This window comes from Pholcus phalangioides, unplaced genomic scaffold (genome assembly GCF_987345545.1).
Source record: "Pholcus phalangioides strain wild (caught in Gottingen) unplaced genomic scaffold, Ppha-v1.0 ptg000015l_1, whole genome shotgun sequence".
NCBI lineage: Eukaryota > Metazoa > Arthropoda > Arachnida > Araneae > Pholcidae > Pholcus > Pholcus phalangioides.
In genome coordinates, this window is record NW_028301608.1 from 92,975,444 (window position 1) to 93,000,455 (window position 25,012).

At 35.9% G+C, this 25,012-nt stretch overlaps 1 protein-coding gene across 2 annotated transcripts in view; it reads left to right on the forward strand.

The window, feature by feature from the left end:
- Positions 1-19,775, forward strand: part of LOC149077068 (uncharacterized) — a 98,068-nt gene extending 78,293 nt beyond the window's left edge. The window contains exons 3-4 of one of the 2 annotated variants that reach the window (XM_089244802.1): positions 5,976-6,158; positions 17,712-17,795. In XM_089244802.1, the coding sequence (XP_089100928.1) occupies positions 5,976-6,145 (170 nt within the window). In that variant the 3' untranslated portion in view covers positions 6,146-6,158; positions 17,712-17,795. Of the gene's footprint in view, positions 1-5,975; positions 6,159-17,711 lie in introns of both variants that reach the window. The other variant, XM_089244801.1, reaches the window with a different exon arrangement.
- The last annotated feature ends 5,237 nt before the right edge of the window (positions 19,776-25,012 follow it).

Here is a 25,012-nt window from a genome sequence, read left to right on the forward strand (position 1 = left end):
GGTTTCACTCTCCGCTATCCATAAGAAGGTTCATAACAGCTGGCTGATGCAAAGATATATTTAGGAAAGAGAGAGAATTGAACTGCCTTTACGGGGAATCGAACCCACGTTTAATATACTAATATATTCCAATATAAATGTACTTCAACTATATCCAGTGTACGGGTGAGAAAATGTTTCGTGAGTGCACGAGTGTGGGTCTCACAGACTCATCTTTGAATATATATTTATAAAATATTTATACAGCGTTCGTTTATAACAATCGGATTGATTAATGACCACCCACACACATACATATCATTTTAGTTGCATTATATGAACATAAAATGAATGTAATTAACCACATTTTGCGAGCGAGAAATCTAAGGACATAGTTCCTACCCCCTGTCAGTAAATGAGGGAAATGCAGAAGCATGGGTCTCACAGACCCAACTACAGCACTTGAGGGTTAAAACCGTTAAAATTTCCTTGGCAACTTGATCTTTTTTTTTGGTTGAGCAGTGTAATTAGCATGATTGCCAACTTCGAGGCGCGAATGCGAGCCGATCTGCTCCTTTAAAAAGTCTCGCCACAGAGTGAAGCAGCCCTGCAACGGTACAATTATTCAATCGATACACTTCCCTCAGAGTTAAAAAAAATTGATGGCAGATGGCAACACACTACACTCGTAGTTCCCAACTTCGAGGCTCGAATGCGAGCCGAAAAAAGTCTCCTCGTTAAAAAGTCTTGCCACAGAGAACAACACAGGCCTACACAACAATACAATTATTCAATCATCACACTTCACTCATAGTTACAAAACTGGATGGCAGATTGAAGCACTACACACAACAAGCATTACACAGAAACAAGCTTCACGTCAGGTTCACTACACACATTCCAACATGTACCGATTCGTTAGAAATTACGCAGAATAATGTCGACGATGTGGCTGTGTGGTTTAGTAGTAGTGTAATTAGCATAATTTTTTTTAATGAAATAACTCAATTCACACACAATGAAATGCTTTTATGGATTGCATTGATGTCAAAAAAATATGTATTTACGCTATATTTGAATAAGTCATCAATTAACCATAGGTAATCGGCGTCCAAAATGATTTTCCTTGTAATTTAAAACCGATTTAGCTAATAATTTCCAGCCAGGGATTGATATTTAGACCGTGCTATTCAGTATCCCGAAATCCTCTATAATTCCGTCTTGAAATAACAATCTGTGATTCCCCTTGTACGTATCTCTGCCCGAATGTAATATTCCCGCTCCGAAACGGATATTGCGAATCGGTCAACTGGAATTCCCTAATATTAAAATTGAAATTAAAGTAATGTAGAGTATCTGTGTTGAGACGCGATGCTGTGTCGGGACGTCTGGTGAGATTCATTCGTGTAATTAAAATTCTATCGGCGAAACGTCAACGTTGTATTATTTGTCCTTTATCGATTATGATTAGTGGGGATTCTATCCTTTGACAGTTATCTCTTTCCAATGAGATTGTTTCCTCTCATATGAGACTGCGGCTATTTCGTGGAAATATATGACAATCTTGAACGTGACGCACGTCATTCGTGGATAGGATTTAATGAAAAATACATTCGTGTGGAATTAAATGTCAGGGTAATCTATTTGGGATCTGTGGAACTTGATTTCACTTTGTACGATGCGTCCATGGATTGTAAATTAATTTATCAACAAGTATTCAATGTGCATGTTGCCCATGTGCGTTATTGTTGCCAATAGCTAAATTTCTAAATATTTTGCTATAGACGGGGTGCACGAACTTTTCAGTCCGCGGGCTAGATGTGCGGTATTTGTGCCGCTAGCGGGCCATGAACTTGTACATATAGGGTGATCATAAGACCTTTTTGTTATAAAGTATTCCTTTTCTCCCCCTAATTTTCAGACATGAATTTTTTGAAGTCAAGAATCAAGATCATTTTCCTGATCTATAAATTTATATTATAATTATGACTCTATCATGATTAAAATTACAGTCATATAAATATATTCCTATCACATATTTGCCATTATTTTTTTGCGGAATTACATTCTTACTCATTGCGAATTGCAGAAGGCCTCTTCCCACCATTGGCGATTTTTCAATAACTTTAGAAATAACTGGCAACTTTACTAGCCTTCGATAATTTTTTTGCTGTACGTATTTGGCTACTTTAATTGCCTTTGACAATATTTTTGGCTTTAATTGGTAATTTCACTTAATTTAGCTTTTTTTTGGCCCGTGATTGAAATTATTTGCCCTTGACAACGTTTTTGGCTGTAACTGGCAACTTCACTTGATTTGGCAACCTTTTTTGACTGTAACTGTAACTTACTTATCTTAACAACATTTTTTGCGATGCCCCATATTTTTAAGAAATTAGGTGATTTAAGATCTTGATGTGTGTGTGTATCGATACTTTTCTGCCAGAACAATTTATGTGGACCGGACGTTGTGCATCCTACAGTCTTAAAAATGGCCTTCTAGTACAAAACAAATTTTGAATGCTGTCGGACATCATCCTAGAAGGCATTTAGGTAAAGCAACATATTTATATACACGGAGCGAAATTTCCCTTATTATATCTGGGTTTTAGATCTTACAGGGGCGTGTGGTAGCCCAGGTCGATAAGATACTCGCCTGAAGTACCAAAGAATGTTTAGAGGTGTCGCGAGTTCGACACCCGGTTTGCCCTTGTCAGAAAACTTTCCTGACACAGGGGTACAACAGAAACGGCGACATGGCCACAGAAAAAATTGCTACCACAGGGAGTCCCCCATCGAAGAGTTAGCGCACCAACCTCTCGATGAGTGTAAAAAACAAGCCTGCGTTCGGAATTGTAGGTCCCACCCTCGTGTGCAGAAAATGACCGTGGTGCGACAAAAATGATCAAATTAGATCTTACACGTCATTCAGTGTGATTATAATTAAAGTTCCGTACTCTGAAAAACTGCTTATCCAAATCTTTAGGATGATTTAATGGGAAAAAAGTGACGCCTTTGGGTGTTACGTACATCTGAGCAGTGTCAGTACTGCTCAGACCAATGTAGCACCTGTTCCAGAGGACATATTCAATTGGTACTTGGCATATACGCTATGTGGACTATGGCAAAATGTAAAATTCAATAAAAAGCGCCACTTTTTCACCTGGCGGTAAAAAATTAAACTATTTTTTTATTTCATAAATCACTCTTCCGTGGTCTCATTAATTATAACTTAATGACGCCCTAACAGGCTGATGAAGTGACATTCTGCCACTGCCCTGTTAAGTGCCTTTCTATTTTTATTTCCCCTCCTGTCTGCTTAAGCTTTCTTTTACCCCTGGATTAATAACCCAATATGGGTAATATTAAACTCTAAGTAGTTTAAAAAATAATAAAATATACAACCATTCCGAAAATCACACTACTGGTCCAGGATGGCCAAGAAATGATTCAGGGGTCACTATGTCATATTTAAGATTAGGTCTCATTAAGATATTCTAAAAATTTGGCTGTATTCGGATAAGCAGTTTTTTAAAAAAACTACTCACAGTAAACGGGAACTTTAATTATAATCACAGTGAATGACGTGAAATAAGACGTCAGCCCAAAGATGGCGACACATCGAGAGAAACGATGTTCATACGAAGTACGAACAACCTGGGAGATAACGTCGTAAGAGATATTAGTTGAACTTGGAGGCAACCACGCGCAGTCCCGTTCAGCGTTCATATATATGCTCTAAGGAAATAAAGCATCTGTTCTCTGTAGCTTAATGCTATAGAGCACTGGCTCGGACAGCGGGAGGTTGGTGGTTCTTTCCGAACTTCATCTCCGCTTGGTTATCCTGGCTTTCGTGCTTCGATTATTTATTGTTGCTCAAAATTTCTTTAACGTTATACATCTCTAAAATAGTCAATGTCGATGATAGGTAATAATCATATTAAGACGTCTTAAGTGAGCAATTTTAGAAGGCTTTCATTAAAAGTAAAATAAGAATTTGATTAATATTTGCGCATTTTTGATGAGTGAGCGGACCTTTTTGTAAGAGTAATCATACGTCGTGCGGTTGGCAACACACAAATTATTGAATTATTCACTGAAGTTAACAGCGTAATGTTCAACTCCATATTTGTTTTAGAAAAGAGAGGCATCGCACGTAGAGAAACAACTTTGAAGACCATTTCAAATGCTTATGACTTTATGAGTGGGGGAAATTATAAGCTCCGTGATCATTAAATATTATGATGTTGAGATTTAATGATTTGTTGGGAAGAAATGGATAATAAATAGATAATTGACCATAAAATGAGTTCGAGTTAATCGTTTTACTGTCCTTTCTGAAAGATGCATCTCCAGTAAGGACCATTATTATTATTGAAGGACATTATCTACATTAGCGTTCCTCAATGTATGGTTTATGATGATGATACAAGGAGTCTGCAGGAAGACTTGATAACTTTAATTCTAGCTGAATGAAAAATGATTTAATTATTGTACAGGGTGGTTACATAAATAAACCGACACTACTCAGACGCATGTACCACCCATTCTGATGGTGGTATTTTCATGAAACTTGGTACATAGGAAATATGAACCTTGAACCTTCACTCGTGTATCGGGTTACCGTGGACGAGACTTTAACAGGCCCTATCTCTTCCATCATCTCTCTGCCAATTAAATGCAGTAGTGCATTGAAGCCATGGTTCGTGTAAAGGTATATGAACCGGGGGGGGGGAGTGATTCAATTAAAAAATAGTTAAATTTTTTATCACCAGGTGAAAAAGTGGTGGTCTTTATCGCAGTTATATTTTCTCATAATTCAAATAACGTATATAGCAAGTTTCAATGAAATACGTCCACCACAACGGACGCTACAGAGGTCGGAGTAGAACCCCTTTATACACGTATATGAAGGCGTCTTAGGTCGGAGTAGTGTCAGTATAAAACTGCGCCACTTTTTCATCTGGCGGTCAAAAATTGAACTACTTTTTTTTTTAAATCTTTCTTTTCTCCTTAGTCTGTATATCCGTATATACCACATTTCATTAAAATACATCCATGAGAACGGACGCTACATGCGTCTGAGTATTGTCAATTTATTTATAACCACCCTGTACAAAATTGATGTTAGTAATATTCTTATGGGGTTCAAATAAAAATTAAATCTTCATACTTATGTATCTCATCGAGGAAAATGCGATACATTGTGGTACCAAGTATGGAGAATAGCTAATTTTAGCCAAAAAATTTCGGTTAACGACAAATTAGCTAATTATTGCTAAAATTGCTGAAAGTAGGGGGAAAAGTAGTAACGTGCCAAATCGCAGTAAACACAAATATACTTCACGGGAAAGAAAAAAAAATTATCATAACAAAGTGACCATATTCCATCGAAATAAAAGCAGGAAACTGTGATTCGAAATACTAAAGGAAATTGCCAATACAGATATTGCCAATTGTTTTTATAAACATTGCCATAAGCTGGCAAAAATCACCAATGCGCGGAAAGTAAAGGACTATTGGAACTCTCAGTGAATTGAAATGTAGTGCGGGGGGAAAAAGCTGAATATATATGACTAATATTTGATAAATATTATTGTTATGATTATCATAATGTAATTTTTAAATTATGAAAATTATCTTCACATTCACAAAATTTTAGTAAAGATTACAAATTCAAATAAGCTTCGTTGGAAAAACGGGACAATCTTGAATATAAAGTTCGGAATCGATAGAAGTGCGGTACACATGGACACGCTACTCTTGCTGTGAGTTAGTGGTCCGTCGAATTGTTTCACATATTTCACTGGTCCTTGGGTTCAGAAAGGTAGTGAAATCGCTGATCTAAATTTTAGGATATATATTGATCGATTCAGTAGTTTTGGTATGTCAGTAAAATGTTTTTATTGTGTTTGTGGGACGAGAAAATACTAGTACTGATTGGATGCTGTTCACGTACGTGCTCTTCTCATTTTGAAACTTTTGATTTGTTGTAGCCTTTAAGAACATGCTTCGTTCATTCCCACCCAGAAAAACTGCCTCAAAGATTCGTCACAACTTTGCATCTTTAAACGAAGTTACAAACCTGCAGAGGTTTTTAAAGCCCTGTCACCTCAGTATTGTGAATGCCTTCCCATTCGAAATGTATATATCCACCTACATATAAAAACAAATAACAGGTAAGAATGTTTGATTTGTCCTTAATATTATATTCAATTAGTGATAATGTTAAACTAGGGGTCTTCAATGTTTTGCATCCGAGAGAGAGGGCGATATCAATATTTCCGTAAGGTTACGTGGGCCACATTTAATGAGAGGAATGAATCACAGGGGTTGGGCAGCTCGCAACCATCCCGGAGACTATACAATGAGTTGTCATTGTGAAATTCGATCTTATTTTGCAAAAAAAGATATAAATGAGTTATAATTATCAATAATTATAATTGATAAACAACGGTAATTAATTATTAGGTAATTACTAAATAATTTGACGATTTTAGTGCTCGTTCGCTATGAGCGTTTTGTACAAGGACCAAGTATACCCAGGACTATCAGTCTGATATTGAAAAAAAAAATCAACTTTCATTTTGAAATAGTAAATTCCTCAACAAATTTGTTCTAAGGTTTTACTCCTCTACCTATGTCCATAAAATATTTTCTTATGAAATTTATAAAAAAAAATTAATTAATTACTCTCTTATTGATGAAAGTGGAAACTGGTCAGTAAGAATTCTGGTCAAGATTTGACTTTTCTGTAGCTATACCAATAAGACGCGAGTTGTAGGAACAAGCGGTCCACATTCACGCTCAGAGGACCCGTCTTACGAGACAACAAGAGAGGTAGTACGGATACCTATTAAAAAGTATAATTTACGGCCAAAAGAGACAAACATCGGCTTTTTCACCAACACCTAATAAAAAATATAATTTACGCCCAAGAAGACAAGCATCCATTACTGTTTCATCCATTACTGGAACTTGTGAATGAAATGGAGTCACCGGACATATAGGCGACAATTTATATCTTACTCCGGCGTGATTGCTTATAGTGAAAATCAATGAAATTTGTATAGTTTAGATTGGATAAATTCAATTCCAGATCCTATCATATACAAGGCAAGATTATTGTGGGGTTATTTACATAAGGACATATACGATTACGGGCTGATTAGCTGTGGGCGATGATGATTATGATTGCAATTTTTATTCCAGGTTCTATATTGTAAATAATGTATATATGTAATATCGTTGTTTGTTATTTTCACATAAATTAATAAATTTCCGGATGCATCCGTCCTTCGGGAATGCTTCGATATCTCTCCGAGATGAGAAACGGGGTGTGTCCGGTCCTTCAATGTTCAAACTGTTCGAATGATTAGAAACAATATATGAAATGAAAGAAAATTATTACAATCATGTTTTCAGATTGTGGGATGCTGATTTGAATTTTTCACTAATAGTGTCCTGGCGCGCCACGGGTTGAAGACCCCCCTATGTTAAACAGTAACCGAGATTGGTTTGACAGTCAGTTTTATTTGAGATGTGAATTCGGATGAAAATGTTAAGGATTGAATTTGCGCGTGTTCCGTTTCATTTAAATGGCCATTAATTCCGAGTAAAATTTTCGTGTTCTTCCTTGAATTACGTAGAGTATTAGACAGCATGAGAACGTTGTGAATTTTCCTTTCTAGTGTTACGTAAATGATGTAGGTAGAAAAAGAACTTTTTTTTCCCCCATTCCCATATTAATTTAGTATGCATCGGGAAGAAAAATGAGAGAAAGGTAAAAAGGTAATGATGATGCTGGTAAAGAAAATTAAAAGTCGTCTCTCCAAAAAAAGAGAGAAAAGTTAAACGAGTGAAAGGTCAACACGTGTGTAGCAGGGATTCGGGTTTCATCTTCCCGGAATAACCACGAATATTATCATGAGGGGGAAAAAGCAATTACTTTAAGTACTTTTTTTTCTGGGAATTTTTTATTTTAACATTTTCTAATGCCTTTTAAAACGCGAATTTGTTGGTGAAAAGTTGGAATTCGAAACTAGAAGATTCGGTCAAAATAAAAATCTTGAAATATTTAGTACCTTGCTTCAGCAATGTGACAATTGTTTCGACGATATAATTATTTTTTAAATACTATATCGTATTCAATATGTTGTTTTTGTTTTGGAAGAGTACGTTCACACACACTTTATCTTTTCATCTCCAGAAAATATGAGCTAAATCCCTATGCAAAAATGTGTTCAGGTAAAATAATGTTTCTTAAAAAAAAAATTTCACATAGCTTTTTCTCAGCTCAATACATAAAGTAAAGAGGCTTTTCTGGATAGTATGCCGAGGTGAGCCCGGAAGGAAATGCACGCTGGTCTCAAACGGGAATCGAACCCCCCCCAGTCTTCTCGCAATCCGGGCAAACGTACTACCCTTATACATCACGAGAAATACAATTTTGCTTTCTTTATAACACACAGAGTAACGTGACGCTCTGAAAGAAAGACTTGGCAGCCTTTGTTGGTATGTCCGCAGAGAGCAGGAAGACTTACAATGTAAGCTTACATAACGTGAAAATTCAAATATTTACCGTCTGTACTTTAAAATGTGGAAGCCAGCACCAGTAAGAACACGAAACAAGAACAAATCTGACAACATAAACACATACTCTCAGAACACAAATTCTTTCTTGTATCGATTCGTTAGGAATTCCGCAGAAGTAATGTGTACGAGAGGTGCATGTACGGTTAATTAGTAGTGGCCTTCCTCAAACCTCAGAAAAGTGCTTGTTACAAGGAAAGCAAAGTCTTGCCTCTAGTGATGTATAATGAGCGCACGCTTGCCAGAGGACTGATCGAAAGAGAACCAGAGTTCGGTTTTCGATGGAGACCAGTAAACTTTTTTTCAATTCAGCATAATATCCAGAAAAAGTCTACTTCTATCATATATTTTAAATGCATCTACGTGCAGCTGGATTTTAGTTGTGACTGTAGGAAATATCTCTTCGTTTAAATTAATTGGGGACTTGTGATCACATATTCTATTTCCTTTACCGCTATTCACCAGTCGCACTTTAATTAAGTTATTTTGTGTAATTTCTTTTTAATATGTCATAAAATACTGTGGAACAGTACAGAAAAAGAAATTTATGTCCATGGTATGTGATACATTTAGAGTGGAAACATTTGAGTCGTTTTTATACGTAAATTACGTACATAGATGGAGAGAAAAAATGAACGTTTTTGAAGTTTTAGGGTCTTCAAAAAAGAGGAGCACAGTAATACTTGAGGAAAAGCTCAGAAACATGTGAGCTCAATTCAATTCAATTTTATTCATCACATTAACAAAACATGATTACACAAAACAAAGAAAATCTATCCAAGGGATCGTTATCGATCTATATTGGGGGACAAACTAATTGTTGAATTAATTTTCAAACATGAAAAAAGTAAATGGCAATAATAAACTAATCGTAATTGAAGCGTTTATTTCAGAAACCTCGTGAGTGCAAAAATTTCTAATTTTGAGATTATCAAGGTAAACATTCTAACTTAACTAGAAGCAGGTATTTTTTTTACGAAAAAATTCCTGAATATGAAGGACGGTTCTAAACGTAAAATAGAAATATGATATACTTATTAAAGTTTAGGGGAGAGGGGTAAAAAAAAATTTTAGCCTCTGCAGTTATGGGGTTTCTGCAATAAAACAAATTTGCATGACTTTTTTTGCCATTTTTATGATAGTAATGAGTTCAATTAGGAGTAAAAATCGAGAAAGCTGACTTTTTAATAACATTCAATTTTATTTTGGTGAATTGCAGAGATTTTCATAGAAATACAATAATCATATGCAATATCATCCTCTATTCTGCGTAGTCAGAATCTTTTATTTCAACTTCAGATGTCGGGCAACTCAAAATCATGTGGTAGAATTCAGCATACTCTCTGTGGTATATTCAGCAAGCTTTTGCAGAGATTATCATTTTTTTTTCTTGTTTGGGATTTTTCCAGGTGGGTAGGCTTTCGTAGATGGCGGTTCTAGGAGGCTAGTGGTCTTTGGCGGTGTAGTGACAAAAAATGAAAATGTACACATATGCTTTCACGATCGTCTCAAATCGGCTGCAGCACAACGGAAAGCAAGCTCTCACACAATCAACGACAACACGATTGATGGATGTCACAGAACACAAACAAATTTTTGTGAAATTTAGCGATTCACAGGAACGTGGCGAACACATAGGAAAAAAAAATGCAGCGAAGAAACGACGGTAAAGATGTGCACTCTAGCCTAACAGAATTGTAATTTTTTTTCGGGTCACCACCACTGGTGGGTATGATGTATGACTCCATATTGAAAGAACGAACTTGAAGGGTTAACTACTATTTATTAAACTGTTAGCAATTAAACATTCAACGATTAAATATTAGGTCATAATTAATTACATAAAATTGAGAGTCGAAATCATCAGCACGACCAGCGCGGATGAGGTGACTAGAGACAGGGTGAGGTAAAGAGCAGCCCCGCTTCCAGGTCTATTGTGGTTTATATGCTGGTGGACTGCAGCGTCAAATGTGCACGTCACAGCACGGCAATTTGCATACGCCAGTCTTTCTCCAAATAAATGTTGATGTGGTCAAGCCACTAATGAACGTCTTGGCTTTCACTTTGCCCATGGTACTCAGAACCTTTAAGGTGCCAAGTTTGAAACAATTGGTGGAATATTTGCAATTTATTTTGACAGGAAGAGATTTTTCTGAGTGATTGTTTTACCTTTGTAAGTGGCACATTCTTTGCCCTAAACTCGTGATATGTACACTGTATTAAGTTTCGTTTATTCGTTCGTAAGTGCCTGCATTAACGACACCTTATATCTTTTTCTTCAGAGTTTCACCGTCTGATTGCGATTAACCTTGCTGTTTTACTCCTTTTTAGGTCTCATAAAACTCGCCAAATGACGTTAGTGCTGCTAACAGATACAAGTTTTTAGCGCAGAAATCCCAAAAGTGATGTCGCTTATGGGGTTTCTGCACTAAACGAATATATTTCGGGGAAGCAAAATGGGGTATAAAAAGTGACTTTTTTCGGTTTTTGGGTTTCTGCACCAAACGAAGCGTCTATCAATCAACTACAAGAAACCGGTATTAACTCAATTTCGAATTTTTTGTCCGTTATGGGGTTTCTGAAATAAGCGCTTTAATTATTAAAAAAAAACATGCAAAAGAAAAACGCAAGAAATCATCTATGAATATGACACATACATATATACACACACAGGCAAAAAATATTACAGTAGGCCCCCGTATTCGCGGTTTTTTTCCTTTATTGGAAATTTCTTTTTGACAAATAATTCAGTAATCGTCCGTTCACGTATTTTCTTTACAAAATTTGAGTTGTGCTTGTTTAGGATGGCTTATTATTCTAGTGCTACTGATAATGCTTTGAAAAGGTAAATAGTGAAAACTTGACAAGAAAAATTGGATGTATTGACTATATGCTTGGCGAAGTGAGTACATGCTATGGTCCACCATTACGGAATCAAGGAATCTACAGTGAGATATATCAAGAAAAAGGAATCGGAAATTCGTTCAGCCGTAGCTGCAGCTGCACCCTTAGCAGTCAAAACTTTGCAGCGCCTATGGGATCCATGTGTTTCACGTACAGAAAATGCTGTTTTTGTGGGACTGACACAAAAAGGTATTCCAATTGATTGTGATATTATAACAGAAAAGGCGAAAAATTTTACTCTTATTTTATTTGTATTCTCTATTACTGATTCTCTATTATTCCTTAAAGGATTTATCTCCTTTAAGGATAGGGCTGACGTCTATTTCATCAGAATTTTATGCAAGTAAATGTTGTTTCACTGGTTTAAGAAACGATTCGGATCAAGCAATTTAAAAATCACTGGCGATTAAGCCTCCCCGACCAGGAGAAAATTTCCAAAGACTTTGTAGAAAAAGGTTAATTTTAAAACTTTGTAGAAAAAAATATTGAACAGAAGGGTTATGCAACTCAGCAGGTGTTTAACGCTGACGAAATTACACTATTTTGGAAAAAAATGTCGCAAAGTTAAGCAAGAGAAAAAAAAGCGAGCTCCCGGTTTTAAGGCAAGTTCAGATAGACTTACTATGTTATTTTGCGCAAATGCGTATTCAAATCTGCAAGCGTTGAAGGGAACGATAAGCCAAAGCTCCCAGTATTTTGGACGAACAATAAAACGGCTTGGACTATGAAAACACTTTTCCTGGATTTGTTTAAACGGTTTTTCGTTCCGGAAGTCAGGAGGTACCTTAAGAGTGAATACGCGCTATTCTCAAAGTACAAGATTCATTGAAAGACTGGTTATTTGTGGAGATGAAAATTACAAGGAAGAAAATTCATCACTGCCCCCCACAGGGACTATATGTATATCTATATGTATTCTCAAAGTTCTCTTTGATACTGGGTTGACCGAGGAGGAAGGAGTTAATGCAGCTGACTGGTCCTGAAACTGAAGTACCACCAGATGAAGAAGATCGAGATAAAGAAGTTGAAGACAAGGTCACCACAAAGTAATATAGCGGAAGGGAATCGCAAGCTCAAAAAAAATTAACAATAGATTATCTTCATAACATAGATCGCTCCATTTTACGTTCTTCACATGTAGAAAAATTAGTAGAGGAAGTCTTGTCAACATATTCCAACATACTTGATGATATGAAGAAGAAGGCACGGCAAACAGATAAATCACAACGTTCTTTCAGAAAACATCGCCAACAATCGCTGCACCCTCTTTTACATTCCTTTCCACCTCTGCGTCACCCTGCTCTGTCTCATCTCTTTCTCTCTCTCAATAAACGAGATGTACAATAAAAACCTATGGTTTCTGTTATTCGCGGTCACTCCCGGAATGTAACCCTCGCGAATACAGGGCGCCGACTGTACATTGATTTAAATTAAGATGAGTGTTTTTTTATTAATATAAAATAAATAAATAATAAATGAGACAAATAATTAGTATTAAAATAAATAAAGGCAACAATGGAAGGCGAGATTTAGAAATTTTTTGACTGGTGGGGCAGTGTTCTCCTTTTCTTTTTTTCGAGAGCTCAATTGTAATGAGGAATGATTTTTTTTTTTTGTTCAGATGAGCCAAAAGAGAAAGAAAGATAGACATGTTATACTTCGAATTAGTCTCATAAAAGTGGGGAGTTTAAGAAAGAGAGGGGAGGCAGTAACATCCAAGGCCTGTAAAATCTTGGACTCTGGTCAAATGCTCCACTTTTCCATGACCGGACCCACTAACATCTCAGTCCGAATGAATCATACAGAAGAGAAAATGAGGAAGAAAAATCTTGGATGAGTCATATATAATTTGAAATTTTAGGGGGGGGGGGAGCCAGAATCATGATAGATGAGTAATTTAAATTTATAACGACTTCCTCTTTTATATGAAATACTGTGTGTAAAAAATAAATTCAGAGGAAAGAAGAACAAACATTTCAGATGAGTCCTATAAAAGGTTATGTTGAGGAAAAAGAGGAAGAGATATCTCAGTGAGTCATACAAAGAAGAAATTGAATAAACATCTTGAATTGAAGGAAATGAATAAACAACTCAGCTGAGTTATATAAAAGTTGAAATTGCGGATGTAAGATGGTGAAGAAGAACTCATCTCAGATTAGTCATATAGAAAGGAAATTAGTGGAAGGAAGAAGAAACATCTCAGATGAGTCATATGAAAAGGGAAGTTGAAGAGGAAAATGAATAAACATCTCAGCTGAGTCATATGAAAAGGGAAGTTGAAGAGGAAAATGAATAAACATCTCAGCTGAGTCACGCAAAAGAGGAAGTTGAAGAGGAAAATGAATAAACATCTCAGCTGAGTCACGCAAAAGAGGAAGTTGAAGAGGAAAATGAATAAACATCTCAGCTGAGTCACACAAAAGAGGAACTTGAGGTTAAAAAGAAGAAACGTCTCAGGAGAGTCATACGAAAAGAGAGAATCGGGGAAAAGACCAGAAAACATCTTAACCCAGATGAGTCATACAGCGAAGAAGATGAAGAAAAGAACAAAAAATATCTAACATGACAATATTGCAAAGGCAATCGATCGGGTTACGTTTCAAGTGAAAATGGGAATTTTAAACAGCGAAAAAGTAAAATAAAATTTTGTATTATGAAAATATATACTGTGTAATAATAGAATTACGTACGTGTTTTTACTTCTTTCGAAAAAGATATGCAATAATACAATCATATGTAAAACATACATCGCTTTGAGCACCTGTGTTTTTTTTTATGTTGTTTAGAACAATAATTTCAAACATGATACATGCAGCAAAATGTATCAGATTTGCATGATTTTTTTAGTCATCATGTAGGAGATATAGTAGTTTCTGGATGTTTTTCAAAGCATATAATGTAGTTTGAGATGTATTTTGGTTCTGCATGACTTACTTTAGTGCCACTTGAATGTTGGAATTTTTAAGACTGTTTCTCCCCACAATGCCACTGCTTACCATATTCCCCTGCATTATCCGGCATGTCGGGAAACATTGAGGGAGACCAGCATGCCAGGAATACGCGTATTTTCCGTCATGCTAGGAAATTCGAATCACAGATTAGAATCTAAGGGAAATTCAAAAAATCCATTGAATTGGCTGACTGCATACTGTGATCCTTAATAAACTTCGCTTTTCCCGGCGTTCCGGGAACTCACCAGACTCCAACATTGCCCGAGTGCCGTAAAGGTTGCTGTCACGGTCCTGGGTTCGAACCCGAGGGAGGATATAGATAAGATATTTTCCGTAACGAACTTGAGGCGACCACGGATAGACAACGTCTTCATTCCCAACCCATCTCATTAATGACAGTAAATTGCAATACAGTAATATGGCTAGAGTTGGTGTTTGGTCAAGTAGTAGAGTCCAACATTCATAAAACTGGCGTCCCTACAGTTTGGTGGCATGGCAGCTAATGCGGAAGAATACAGTATTAATGGTAGAAATTAGACAAACATATACACTTACATCAGGAAATTATCCCTTGTCTTTGTTTTCAATTAAAAAAAACAGAAAACTAGATACCATCCCTATCAAAAAACACAAATTAAATATAAAATGAATGGAATAGTTTTTTATGTTATGAAAAATCTCAGCCTCAATCATGATAAAGAGTGATCTTGATCACCAGAAGAAGTTCTAAAAGAAGAAGAAAATATGGAAACAAAATTTATCTAGATTATGCTATTTTCAACATCAAGATTTTAAAATTCAAAGGTCATGTCAATCAATTTCACTCGCAACAAAACAAAACAAATTTATATAATTTGGCTCACCCCCTTCCCCACGAAAAAAAACCTTTTCAAATGTATTTTAACTGATGTAGAAGCGGATCAAAATCTGAATTTTATACTGATCGTGCAAAATTTGAGATTTTCTTATAATTTGTATCAATATTTCAAAACTATTCCAAAGCAACAAAATAAATTATTCAATTTTTCATGTCAGGATATAGTAGGTGAGCCTCGGAATTTAGAGCTTCGAACTGAAAATGACCTCAAAAAAATTTTTTTTGTGTATTTTCTTATGTTGCAATGCTGACTCTTTCATTACTTTTCCAATAACTTTTCTTTTCTATCACAAACCGTCGCTTCGCTCAACTTTTCAGCTATTAACAGATGATGCAAAAAACTCTTTTTCTTCTTTTGAAGAGCTTACAAAGCTCTAAAAGAAGTAGGAAAAAAAATTTTTGAAACTTTTTTGTCCTAAATAATAATAAGGGGGAAAACGCAAAAAAAATGAGCATCATAGTTTTCTCCGTGAACTAACTATTGATGATAAACTCTTCTAGACAAGACAGAATAAAGAACAATAAGAAGAAAAATGAAGAGGAAAAAAAAAGGTAAACAAGAAAGTGACGTGAAATGTAAACTGATTACTAGGCTGTCAAAAACACGCCAATACACAGAAGATATATCGCTGTAAACGAAGGTGAAGAAAACTGTCCCATAAAACTACGCATCCCGTGCAGACGGAATTGGAAGTGAAAGCGCGGAAAAAAAAAATTATATTTCGTGTGTTTCAGGAAACAAAGTATCGGAAAATATCCTTCCAACTATAAAATACGTGTCATCTTAAAAGAATTTCTCATCCGGAATCTATTTTAAGCAGAAAGAAGGAATCCGGTATAGCAATGATAATTGAGATACTGTTTTGAACTAATTCTGACTGTTAATAGTATTTAAGAGTAAAATGTAAATACGTCATGAAATCATATGAAACATATTTTTTTTTCAATTTTACATTTTTAATAAAATTTCATACACTATAAATGATTTTGTTTTGAAAGAGATTTGCGAAAGAATTTTGTGGGAATATAATTTCTCTTCATTAGAATCATAAAATCGTTTTTTATAATTAACGTTTAAAATAACTAACGCACTAATGAAAGTGGGAAACATTCTCTTTTATACATCGCGATGCACATTTGATAAATTTCAGTTTTCAACAGAACAGAACGGACTGATCGCGACCAGGCTCCATCGCTTACGCTGTATAAGCTCATAGTCCCAGAGGTCGTGGTTGTTCCGGTGAAAATTTTGAGTTACATCGAGGAAGAAAAGTAGAGTAAAAATAATTTGGGCTCTTATCATGGGATATAAAACACCCTAGTCATATATGTGCATTAATATACTACAAAAAACATGTGTGAGACCAGACATATAACGAGTTCGGGGGAGGCTATTTTTAGGTACCTAGAGGATCCTCTGACAATATGTTTATACAAAAATTGCCACGTTTTTAAGACAAATAAATTCAATTGGTCGAATGGTCGACGCGTTTCGGCTCTTCAATGGAGAGCCGTCATCAGGACCTCGTGGTCAAAATTCACACGAATGAGTCGTGGAGGGGTGATGTTTACGTCTGGTCGTCCGAAGAAGCTTGTCGGTCATCTTCCACTGCGAATGCCACGAAAAATTTTCATTTGTATTCGTTTTACCAATGAATAAAAGCTAGGGCCCCCAATCAGTTGCCCGTTGTATTCGCATACTTTTAGTGGGGCCCCAGACTGTCTTTATCTCGGGCATCCGCTGTTGCAAATTCTGCAACAGAAAATAATGAGATTCATCCAGGGCCCCCAAAATGAAACCTGTAAACATGGGGCCCCCGACTTGGAAGCTTGTCGGTCATCCCCCGCTGCGATTGCCATGAAACATTTTCATTTGTATTCGTTTTACCAACGAATAAAATCCAGGACCACCCACGCAACTACCCGTGACCGCATTCGCAAATTTTTTGGAGCCCCCAGACTGGATACATCTTGTGCTTCCGCTATCGCAAATTTTTCAACGTTAAAGCAGCAAGAAAACAATGAGATCCATCAAGGGCCCCTGGAAATGAAAACTTTTAACTTTCCCATGAAGGTATACGTACAATCCCCCCCGGATACCCCGACCCTGTGTGTTGGGAGCACTGTTGTTATATGTATATTATACATATACCTACCTCTCGGCATGACCCCCCCCCCTCCCCCCCCCACAAGGGCAGGGCTGACAGCAGGACCAGAACGATTCTTATCACTTTTTGATTTTATATTATAGGGTAGATGTATTTCAATTAAGCATTTTCTTTTAAGTCCACAATTAGGCCGTGGACTTTCCCGTAAAAAGTTTGTAGACCCCAGGAGGTCCAAGTACCCGCAATGGGGAACCACTGATATATATATACCTGATTGATTTTTTGCTCTTTTTTATTCAGATGATACCACTACCTGGATGTGCAGCGTTTGCCAGAACAGTTTCGATTCAGCCAGATCACTGTCCATACATCAATATAGGAAGCATCATTTTGGATGCCCGGAATGCAATTGCGTTTTTGAAAAGCCGAGCCAATTGGAACGACATTGTTTGGAATTCAATCACTGGTCCTCGACAGATGATGATGATGACGACGACGACGATTCTGATGATGAGTCCACAACGCAGCAGAACGATGACTCTTCCACTGAAGGCGAACAAACCGAAACGCAGACACTCCTTCAGAGATACTGAAAGCTAAATTTTATTTTAAACTAAAAGCAAAATGATTCTAACACCAAAATACAAGAGTTTTTCTCATTCAACTTACTTCATTCAGAATCATTAAATTCTATGACGCTTCGTTACACGTATCACAGTATACAGACTCTAAAGTAACTCCAACGAAATACTCGTATATGCAAGTATATACAACTCGTATATACAGGGTGTCCCATAATTTCTTAAATAGTTGAAAAATTTATAAAAATTGAGGACGTTAATGCGGTTTGCAAAAATTTATTTTCAAGAGGTTTTTTTTTCGGTACGAAGTAAAAGAAAAATTATTTCAATTTTTCGTCGATAGATGGAGCAAGAAAACCATTCAGGTTGGAGTGATCGGACCCGAACTTTTCTTCAATATCTTCTGTGTTTGAAACGTTCGCAGATCTTCAGCCGGTGATTCGCGGGTGAGATAAAACAGCATTACCAATTGTGCTCCAGACGCAAAAACAGTTAAAAAAAAGATTATAAAATCAAAGGAATTCATGTGTATAATGCGATTTGTGAAAATGTTATTTTCAGAAGGGGATTTTTGTTTTTAGTACAGATAAAAATGTAATTGAAACTTCTGTCAGAAGAGGACGCTTCACAAATTTACACTTGAACTTTTAATTTAAATTTGATCTCTTTTCTGTGTCCAAAATGTTCGTAAAGCTTTCGATAAGTGGCTGAGGTAAAACAAATTCATCAGTAGTGCTTTATCCGCCGATGTCAACATCACAATGACAACCTTATGTAAGCGTCAGTAACAGAAAAATTCAGGAAAGCGCTGTTAATCCTACAGCCTGAATTTTATAGGATTTGCATATTTCCCGTGATTTGCTTTTAGTGCAGTGCTCTCTATCGACAAAAAAACTTGAACTAACTTTTATCTACATCAAAAGAAAAAACCCCTTCTCGCGACAATAACTTTTTCACAAACAACATTCAAATATACCAACTCCTTGAATTTTTAATCTATTTACGAATTTACGGGACACCCTGTATTATAATTTTTCCATTTCCGAACTATTTTAGAGTCGCTGATGATAGAAACATCACTGCTTACAAATACGAACATATAATTTGAATCATTATGAATAGCTAAACATTAAATTACACTTTACGAGATCTTCCAAGCCTTGAAGAGGCCAAAATATATTTTTATTTTCTTGTTGATACTTGAAAATATTCATAATTCTGTGGTTAGAATAAAGCTTTAAACTATATGAATAATAATATTACTTTGACTTGAGGATATATCAAGTATGAATAATGTTTTTCTTATATTGAATTTCACAGTGTATCGATGACAGAGATACTGAATTACAAAGAAAGCAACTGCACAACCACGTATGGCATCATTCTATTTTTTTGAGAAAAAGAAATCAAGCTTATTAGATGTTATAGATTGATCTTGATTCGTAAAAGTATCATTAGATCACATACATGAGCTCTTTGAACAAAGTCAAAACATGGAGGATAAGGAAAACAACATTTTTTGTACATAAAATATTACAATTATAATCTGCATTTGATATTTAAAAGAAAAATATTCCACGGAAAAGCTTGTTTTTTGTGTCTTTTTTATGCTGTTTTTTGCTGATCTGGAACGTGAAAACGAAAGAAAATCTTATCGATATTATAGAATATTTCTCTTTGAAAGTTATTTATTTTCTGTGAATCATATGTAATTTGATTTTGTAAAGAAATGGGAAAAATATTTGTGGCTATATAGGTAGAATAAAAATATTGGGAAAAATCACATTATATGAGTGATTGGTTAATTGATTTTATTTATCAGTTTTTTTACGTCACATTTGCGCACTAGAGTTATTTCACACCGAGAAGTATTCAAAAGGAATGAAAATTCTAAAATTGATTACAAAATAACATTAATTCATGGGCGAATATCAGCAAAGAGAAAAAAAATTGAGCTGCGATAGTTTCCAATGAAGGAAATATGGAAAAAATTAAAATTTTTAGTTTCCTTTAAGGGGATTCTTTTAATGTCCTTATCCATTTATAAATTAAAATTAGCTCCATTTAAAAATGCAGTTCGACTTTGTAAAGAAATCGGGAAAGATATAATGAAATTATTGTGGAAAATCGCATTATTTGAATGATTATTTAATTACTTAAAAAAAAGAGAGAGAGAAAAAGGTGGGCAAAAAACAGGGTTAATGGGGGTAAAAACGCGTTTTACCCGCATTTCTCTGTGTTTTTAAATTAAAATATCTCAGCAAATATTGCACTTGGAAACGTGGAAATATTTTATGCTATCCTCAGGGGATATGGGAATTTTCTCTAATTGGGTTTTTAAGGACATAAGGATAAAAAAAAATTTTTTTAATTAAATAACGTGATTAACACGTATCCCAAGGGATCAGCATAATCCATCCAGGGAATTCGTTTGTGTTGGTACACCCATGCCCGAATCGGGATTCGAACCCAGACCTGCACAGTGAGAAGCTAGTTCCCTAACCCATCGACAGCCAGGCGGCGTAAATAAAAAGTGAATTTTTAGATTTTACTACCTATACAACCTCTTGCAACATGAATGATGGATCTGAGTTTTATATAGGCGTTATTTGATTACGTTTTCTAACTGGAAGTATGCCTCTAGGATAAGCGGTTCGGAAAAAAAATGCGGTGCGTGCTAGTAGCTATGCACCCTGTACATACCGAACAATATAGGGTATATTAAACTCACGCTGTATTTACGATATATACTACACGCTGTATTTGCGATTGTTGGAAGAAGAATCTAGAACACAATTGAGATTTTTCCTTTAAATATTCAATTTCGAGTCACCCTGTATAAGAATAAAAACACTTTTCCCCCCCCCCATAAGGTTAATGTACGTCTTCCTGAAATTGGTGAATTGACGAAAGTGAGAGTTCAAAAGTTTAAAATATTTTTCGATTTCCGATTTTTCTCCGCAGTTTACTTCTTTAAGAAATTCGGGAAGAAACTTCTCTCTTCCATGTGTCAGTTTCTTTTAAGAAAAGAAAATACTTTTCTTTTTCTTTACTCATCGATAATTGACCAAAATTCTGAGATGAAGAAGTGAAATGCGATTCGGTTGAGAAAATAAAAAAGAGAAATGTACCCCCTAGACGAGACTTCTAGAAATAAGTAAGAAAATGGGGAAAGAACGAATTTTTAGAATCGATTTTATAATCAACCTCATATCTGTGTCTACCACTCTCTCTGGTATTTTCCCTCTCTTTTCATTTAATTTTTTTTTTTTTTATCAAAAAAACTTCAACGAAAAAGTTTATTGTGTAAAGTTATTTTTGAATCACTTATACATGTATTTGGAGAAAATTTAGAAATATAAATACTAGCATTAGCTTCAATGCTGATAGATTGGCATTGGGTTATTTTTTGCGTCAGATTCGATGTACGGGAAGAAACTAGATATATTTTTCCAGTTCAATCATTTTGTTTAATTTTTTTTTTTTCATCGACATTGATGACTTTGGAAAAAGCATTAAGGGGTCATTCAAGTATTACGTCAGCATCGTTGGAGGATGGGGGGGGTTTCCGATTTGCTGACTTTTGATGACGGGGGGGGGAGGTTTGGATGATGCTTACGTCATCAACCACCCTTTATGAAGATATGAAACATTCTTAATGACATTTATTCGGTGTGCCAAAAACGGGAAAAAAACTTTCGATAGTTATTGGGCACCAGAACTAACATTCTCCCGATTGCTAAGTCACCTACAGAGCCACTTTAGGGATCTCTAAATGTTTCACGGATCCTTCGAATGCTCAAGAAATGAGTCCGGGCTGCTTAAGTGCCATGAAAATGTTTCCGGGCCGCTTAAGTGCTCTGGAACTGTGCAACGCATCACTCAAGTGATCCGTAATTATGCCACGGATCACTTAAGTAATCTGGGAATGTTCCGCGGGTGACTTGAGTGATGTAGAACCACTCTGGGGGCCGCTTACGTGCTCTAAAACTGCGCCACATGTCACCCAAGGGATCTGTAAATGTACCACGGATAGAGAGATAGATGAATTTTTCTCAGCCCTTTCAACTCTTTCTTCTTTCATGAAAAGACATTTCAACATTATAACGTGTCTATTCAAAGATCTGCTGCCACAAAAAAGATCTATAATCACGAAAGTGCATCGGCTTTAGACTGGCCATCGATGATTCCTGGCTTGAATCCTATTAGAAATGTATAGGGCATACTTACGATAAATGTGTTTGCAAATAAAATATATAATACAATATTTTTTCAACTGTCGACTTGAAGAGCTCTATCGGAAAAGCGTGATACAGTTTTGATGTTGAAACCTTACAGAATTTAATTAAATCGGTGGCGGATAGTGTGTTTGAGGTTGTTAGAAACAAAAAATGAAAAATCTATTAGCTATTAAAAGAATGTTATTTTTGTGAAACAATTTTTTCTAAACTTATGAGAGAGAAATTTTTTGCATTTTCAATACTATAAATATTCCAAATGTTCTTTGATAGACTTTGTTCTCTATAAATGTAGAAATGCTTCCGGAATTATCCATTAAAAGGTGCTAGTTTTACTCGGCGTATTTTTCTTGTTATTATAAGAAAAGTGCATTTTCTAAACTTTTGAGATGAACTGTATAAAAAACTTAACTTTACACACTGTATGTCCAAAGCTAGGCTGGTGAATGATCGTAGATTCATATGGAGTGGAATTTTCTACCATGGCACAATATGCAGTAGCATATGAGAGCTTCTTATTTCTAAGAATACGCATGGCACTTCTAAGCTTTTCTAGGAGCATGCAATGTACTCCTCTTACGCATTTCTAGGAGTACCCAAACCTTTTAGCGTTCCCCTAAGAATCCTTGAAACACATGACAGACTGAGAACGTTCGGTTTAGAAGTATAGATAGGGAATGATTCATCAACGAAATGTGGAAAATTCGTTCGTAATCAATTTTGTTTTATTGAAAAAAAAGAAGTGATCCGAATGAGAACAAAATTATCGATATTTTAGTGTTAGTATTATTAATTGCAGTTCCGATCGACATCGACTCCAGTGATCTCACATGGAATCACAAAACAGACACTGAGATTCGTCTACTTCGAAACTGGGTGAGAAATATTTCTTACAAATTCCCTTGATATCGCAATCCGTAATTCGCAAAAGAAATTCCAAATTAAAGCAATAGAAATTAGTGTTAAAAATCGGACGCATTAGTCGTTAACTGAAGTTAAATTATTTTGAAAATTCGGATGTGTGTGGGACTATTGCGAATTACTCGGAAATGCGTTTGGGTAATGTCAGTATTTAATTTTAATGGGTTTTAGGGCGAAATCACTTCGTTGCAGCAAATGACCCACCTCCTTACTTCTCGTAAATCTGAGTCTCACTCGAATCGGGAAGAGTCTTGAGCAACTTCTTAGTAAAAGCTTACGCGTGTCCAAATTATAAATGTGAAGATATCTACATTAGATAATCTGTTTCATGACCATAAACTAAGATCATGATAAAGGTTACCTCATGTATTGTGAATCTTTGCTGATGTTACTGTCAATGCCCCGAAATTGGTGAATTTCGTTGTAAATTGACCCAGGCCAACGACTGAATTTCGGGATCATTGTATTAACATTGATCAAGGCGAAAATCCATTTAATCCATACAGCCATAGACGATTTTTGTGATTTCGATTGTAAAGACGCTGACTATATTTCTTCTGTAAAAAAATGTACGGGAAAACGAGATCAAAATTCGGGGAAAAAATACACGATTCCACTCTTTGTCACCAAAGCTACACGAAGTTGCCAAATATTGCTCAAAAAATTGAAAATGAGGAGAAATAAAGCCTTACTCCAAATCGCATTCACCCTTCATGCTCGAGTGGCGTTATGGTAAGAACCTCGTCTACCATCGCGAAATTCGCCGTAAGGTCCTAGGTTTGAACCGGGGGAAAAATCTAGATAGGATATTTTTCTCATGACGGTGATGAGGTGACCGCCGATAGATGGCGTCTTCATTTCGAACACAATTCGTTACTGCAGTACAGCGTTAAGGAGTAGGTGAAGTATAGAATGGCCATACATCCCGTATTCCCCGATTTTTTGACAAAAGCGTCCTGGTTTTTCTCGTTTTCTACATGAAGCCCACTTGCATTTTTATTCTTTATTGAAGTCAGTTCAAGATTGAAATTATATTAGTTGTAATTATTATGATAATTACAACTATATAAATAAGAATATTAATCTCCCACATTTATGTCCTGGTAAACGTTTTATTTCCTGGAGTTCATTTTAATCTACTGCAATTTGCAGTAATGCTTTCATTTCTCCATATTATGATTTTTCCATAATTTCAGCAATATTTAGCAACTTTGGCGTTTGTTCACTTTTGGCGATAATTGGCGATGTTCCGCATTTTCCCGTATTTCTATCGAGGAAATATGGTCAACCTAGTGTAGTAGTGTTATTTTTTATGAATTCTACAAAAAGAATGATCAAGTTTCATATGACAAATATGTGTGATTAATATTCATATTTGTGACCATAATGATAAAAAAAAATGATGTGGGGGGGGGGGGATAGGCTTAAAATCTCTTTGATTTCAAAAAATATAAATTCACATCGGTTTCGTTGAATACAAGAAAAAAACGGCACTTTTTTTCATAAAAATAAAAGTCAGTAAAGTCAAAATAACGTGAAAATATTGTAATTCTCCAGGAAATCGTGTATAAGTGTCTCTGCACCAGTGTTTCCCAAAGTGGGCAATGTCACCCCCGGTGGGAGATGGTCCCGTATGGTCCAGGGATGCGGTAGAAGCTACAGATTTAACATAGAATCCTATGTTATCCTCACTTGAGTTGGGGGCGATTTCTAACGAACTGGTATATGCACCCCGTACACATTCCTCTAGAGCAGTGATTCCCAACGTGGGCGTTAACAACCCTGGGGGACGATGGAATGTTCCAGGGGGGCGGTAGAAGATACGGGTATAACATAGGATCCTATGGGTTAGATTGCGCTG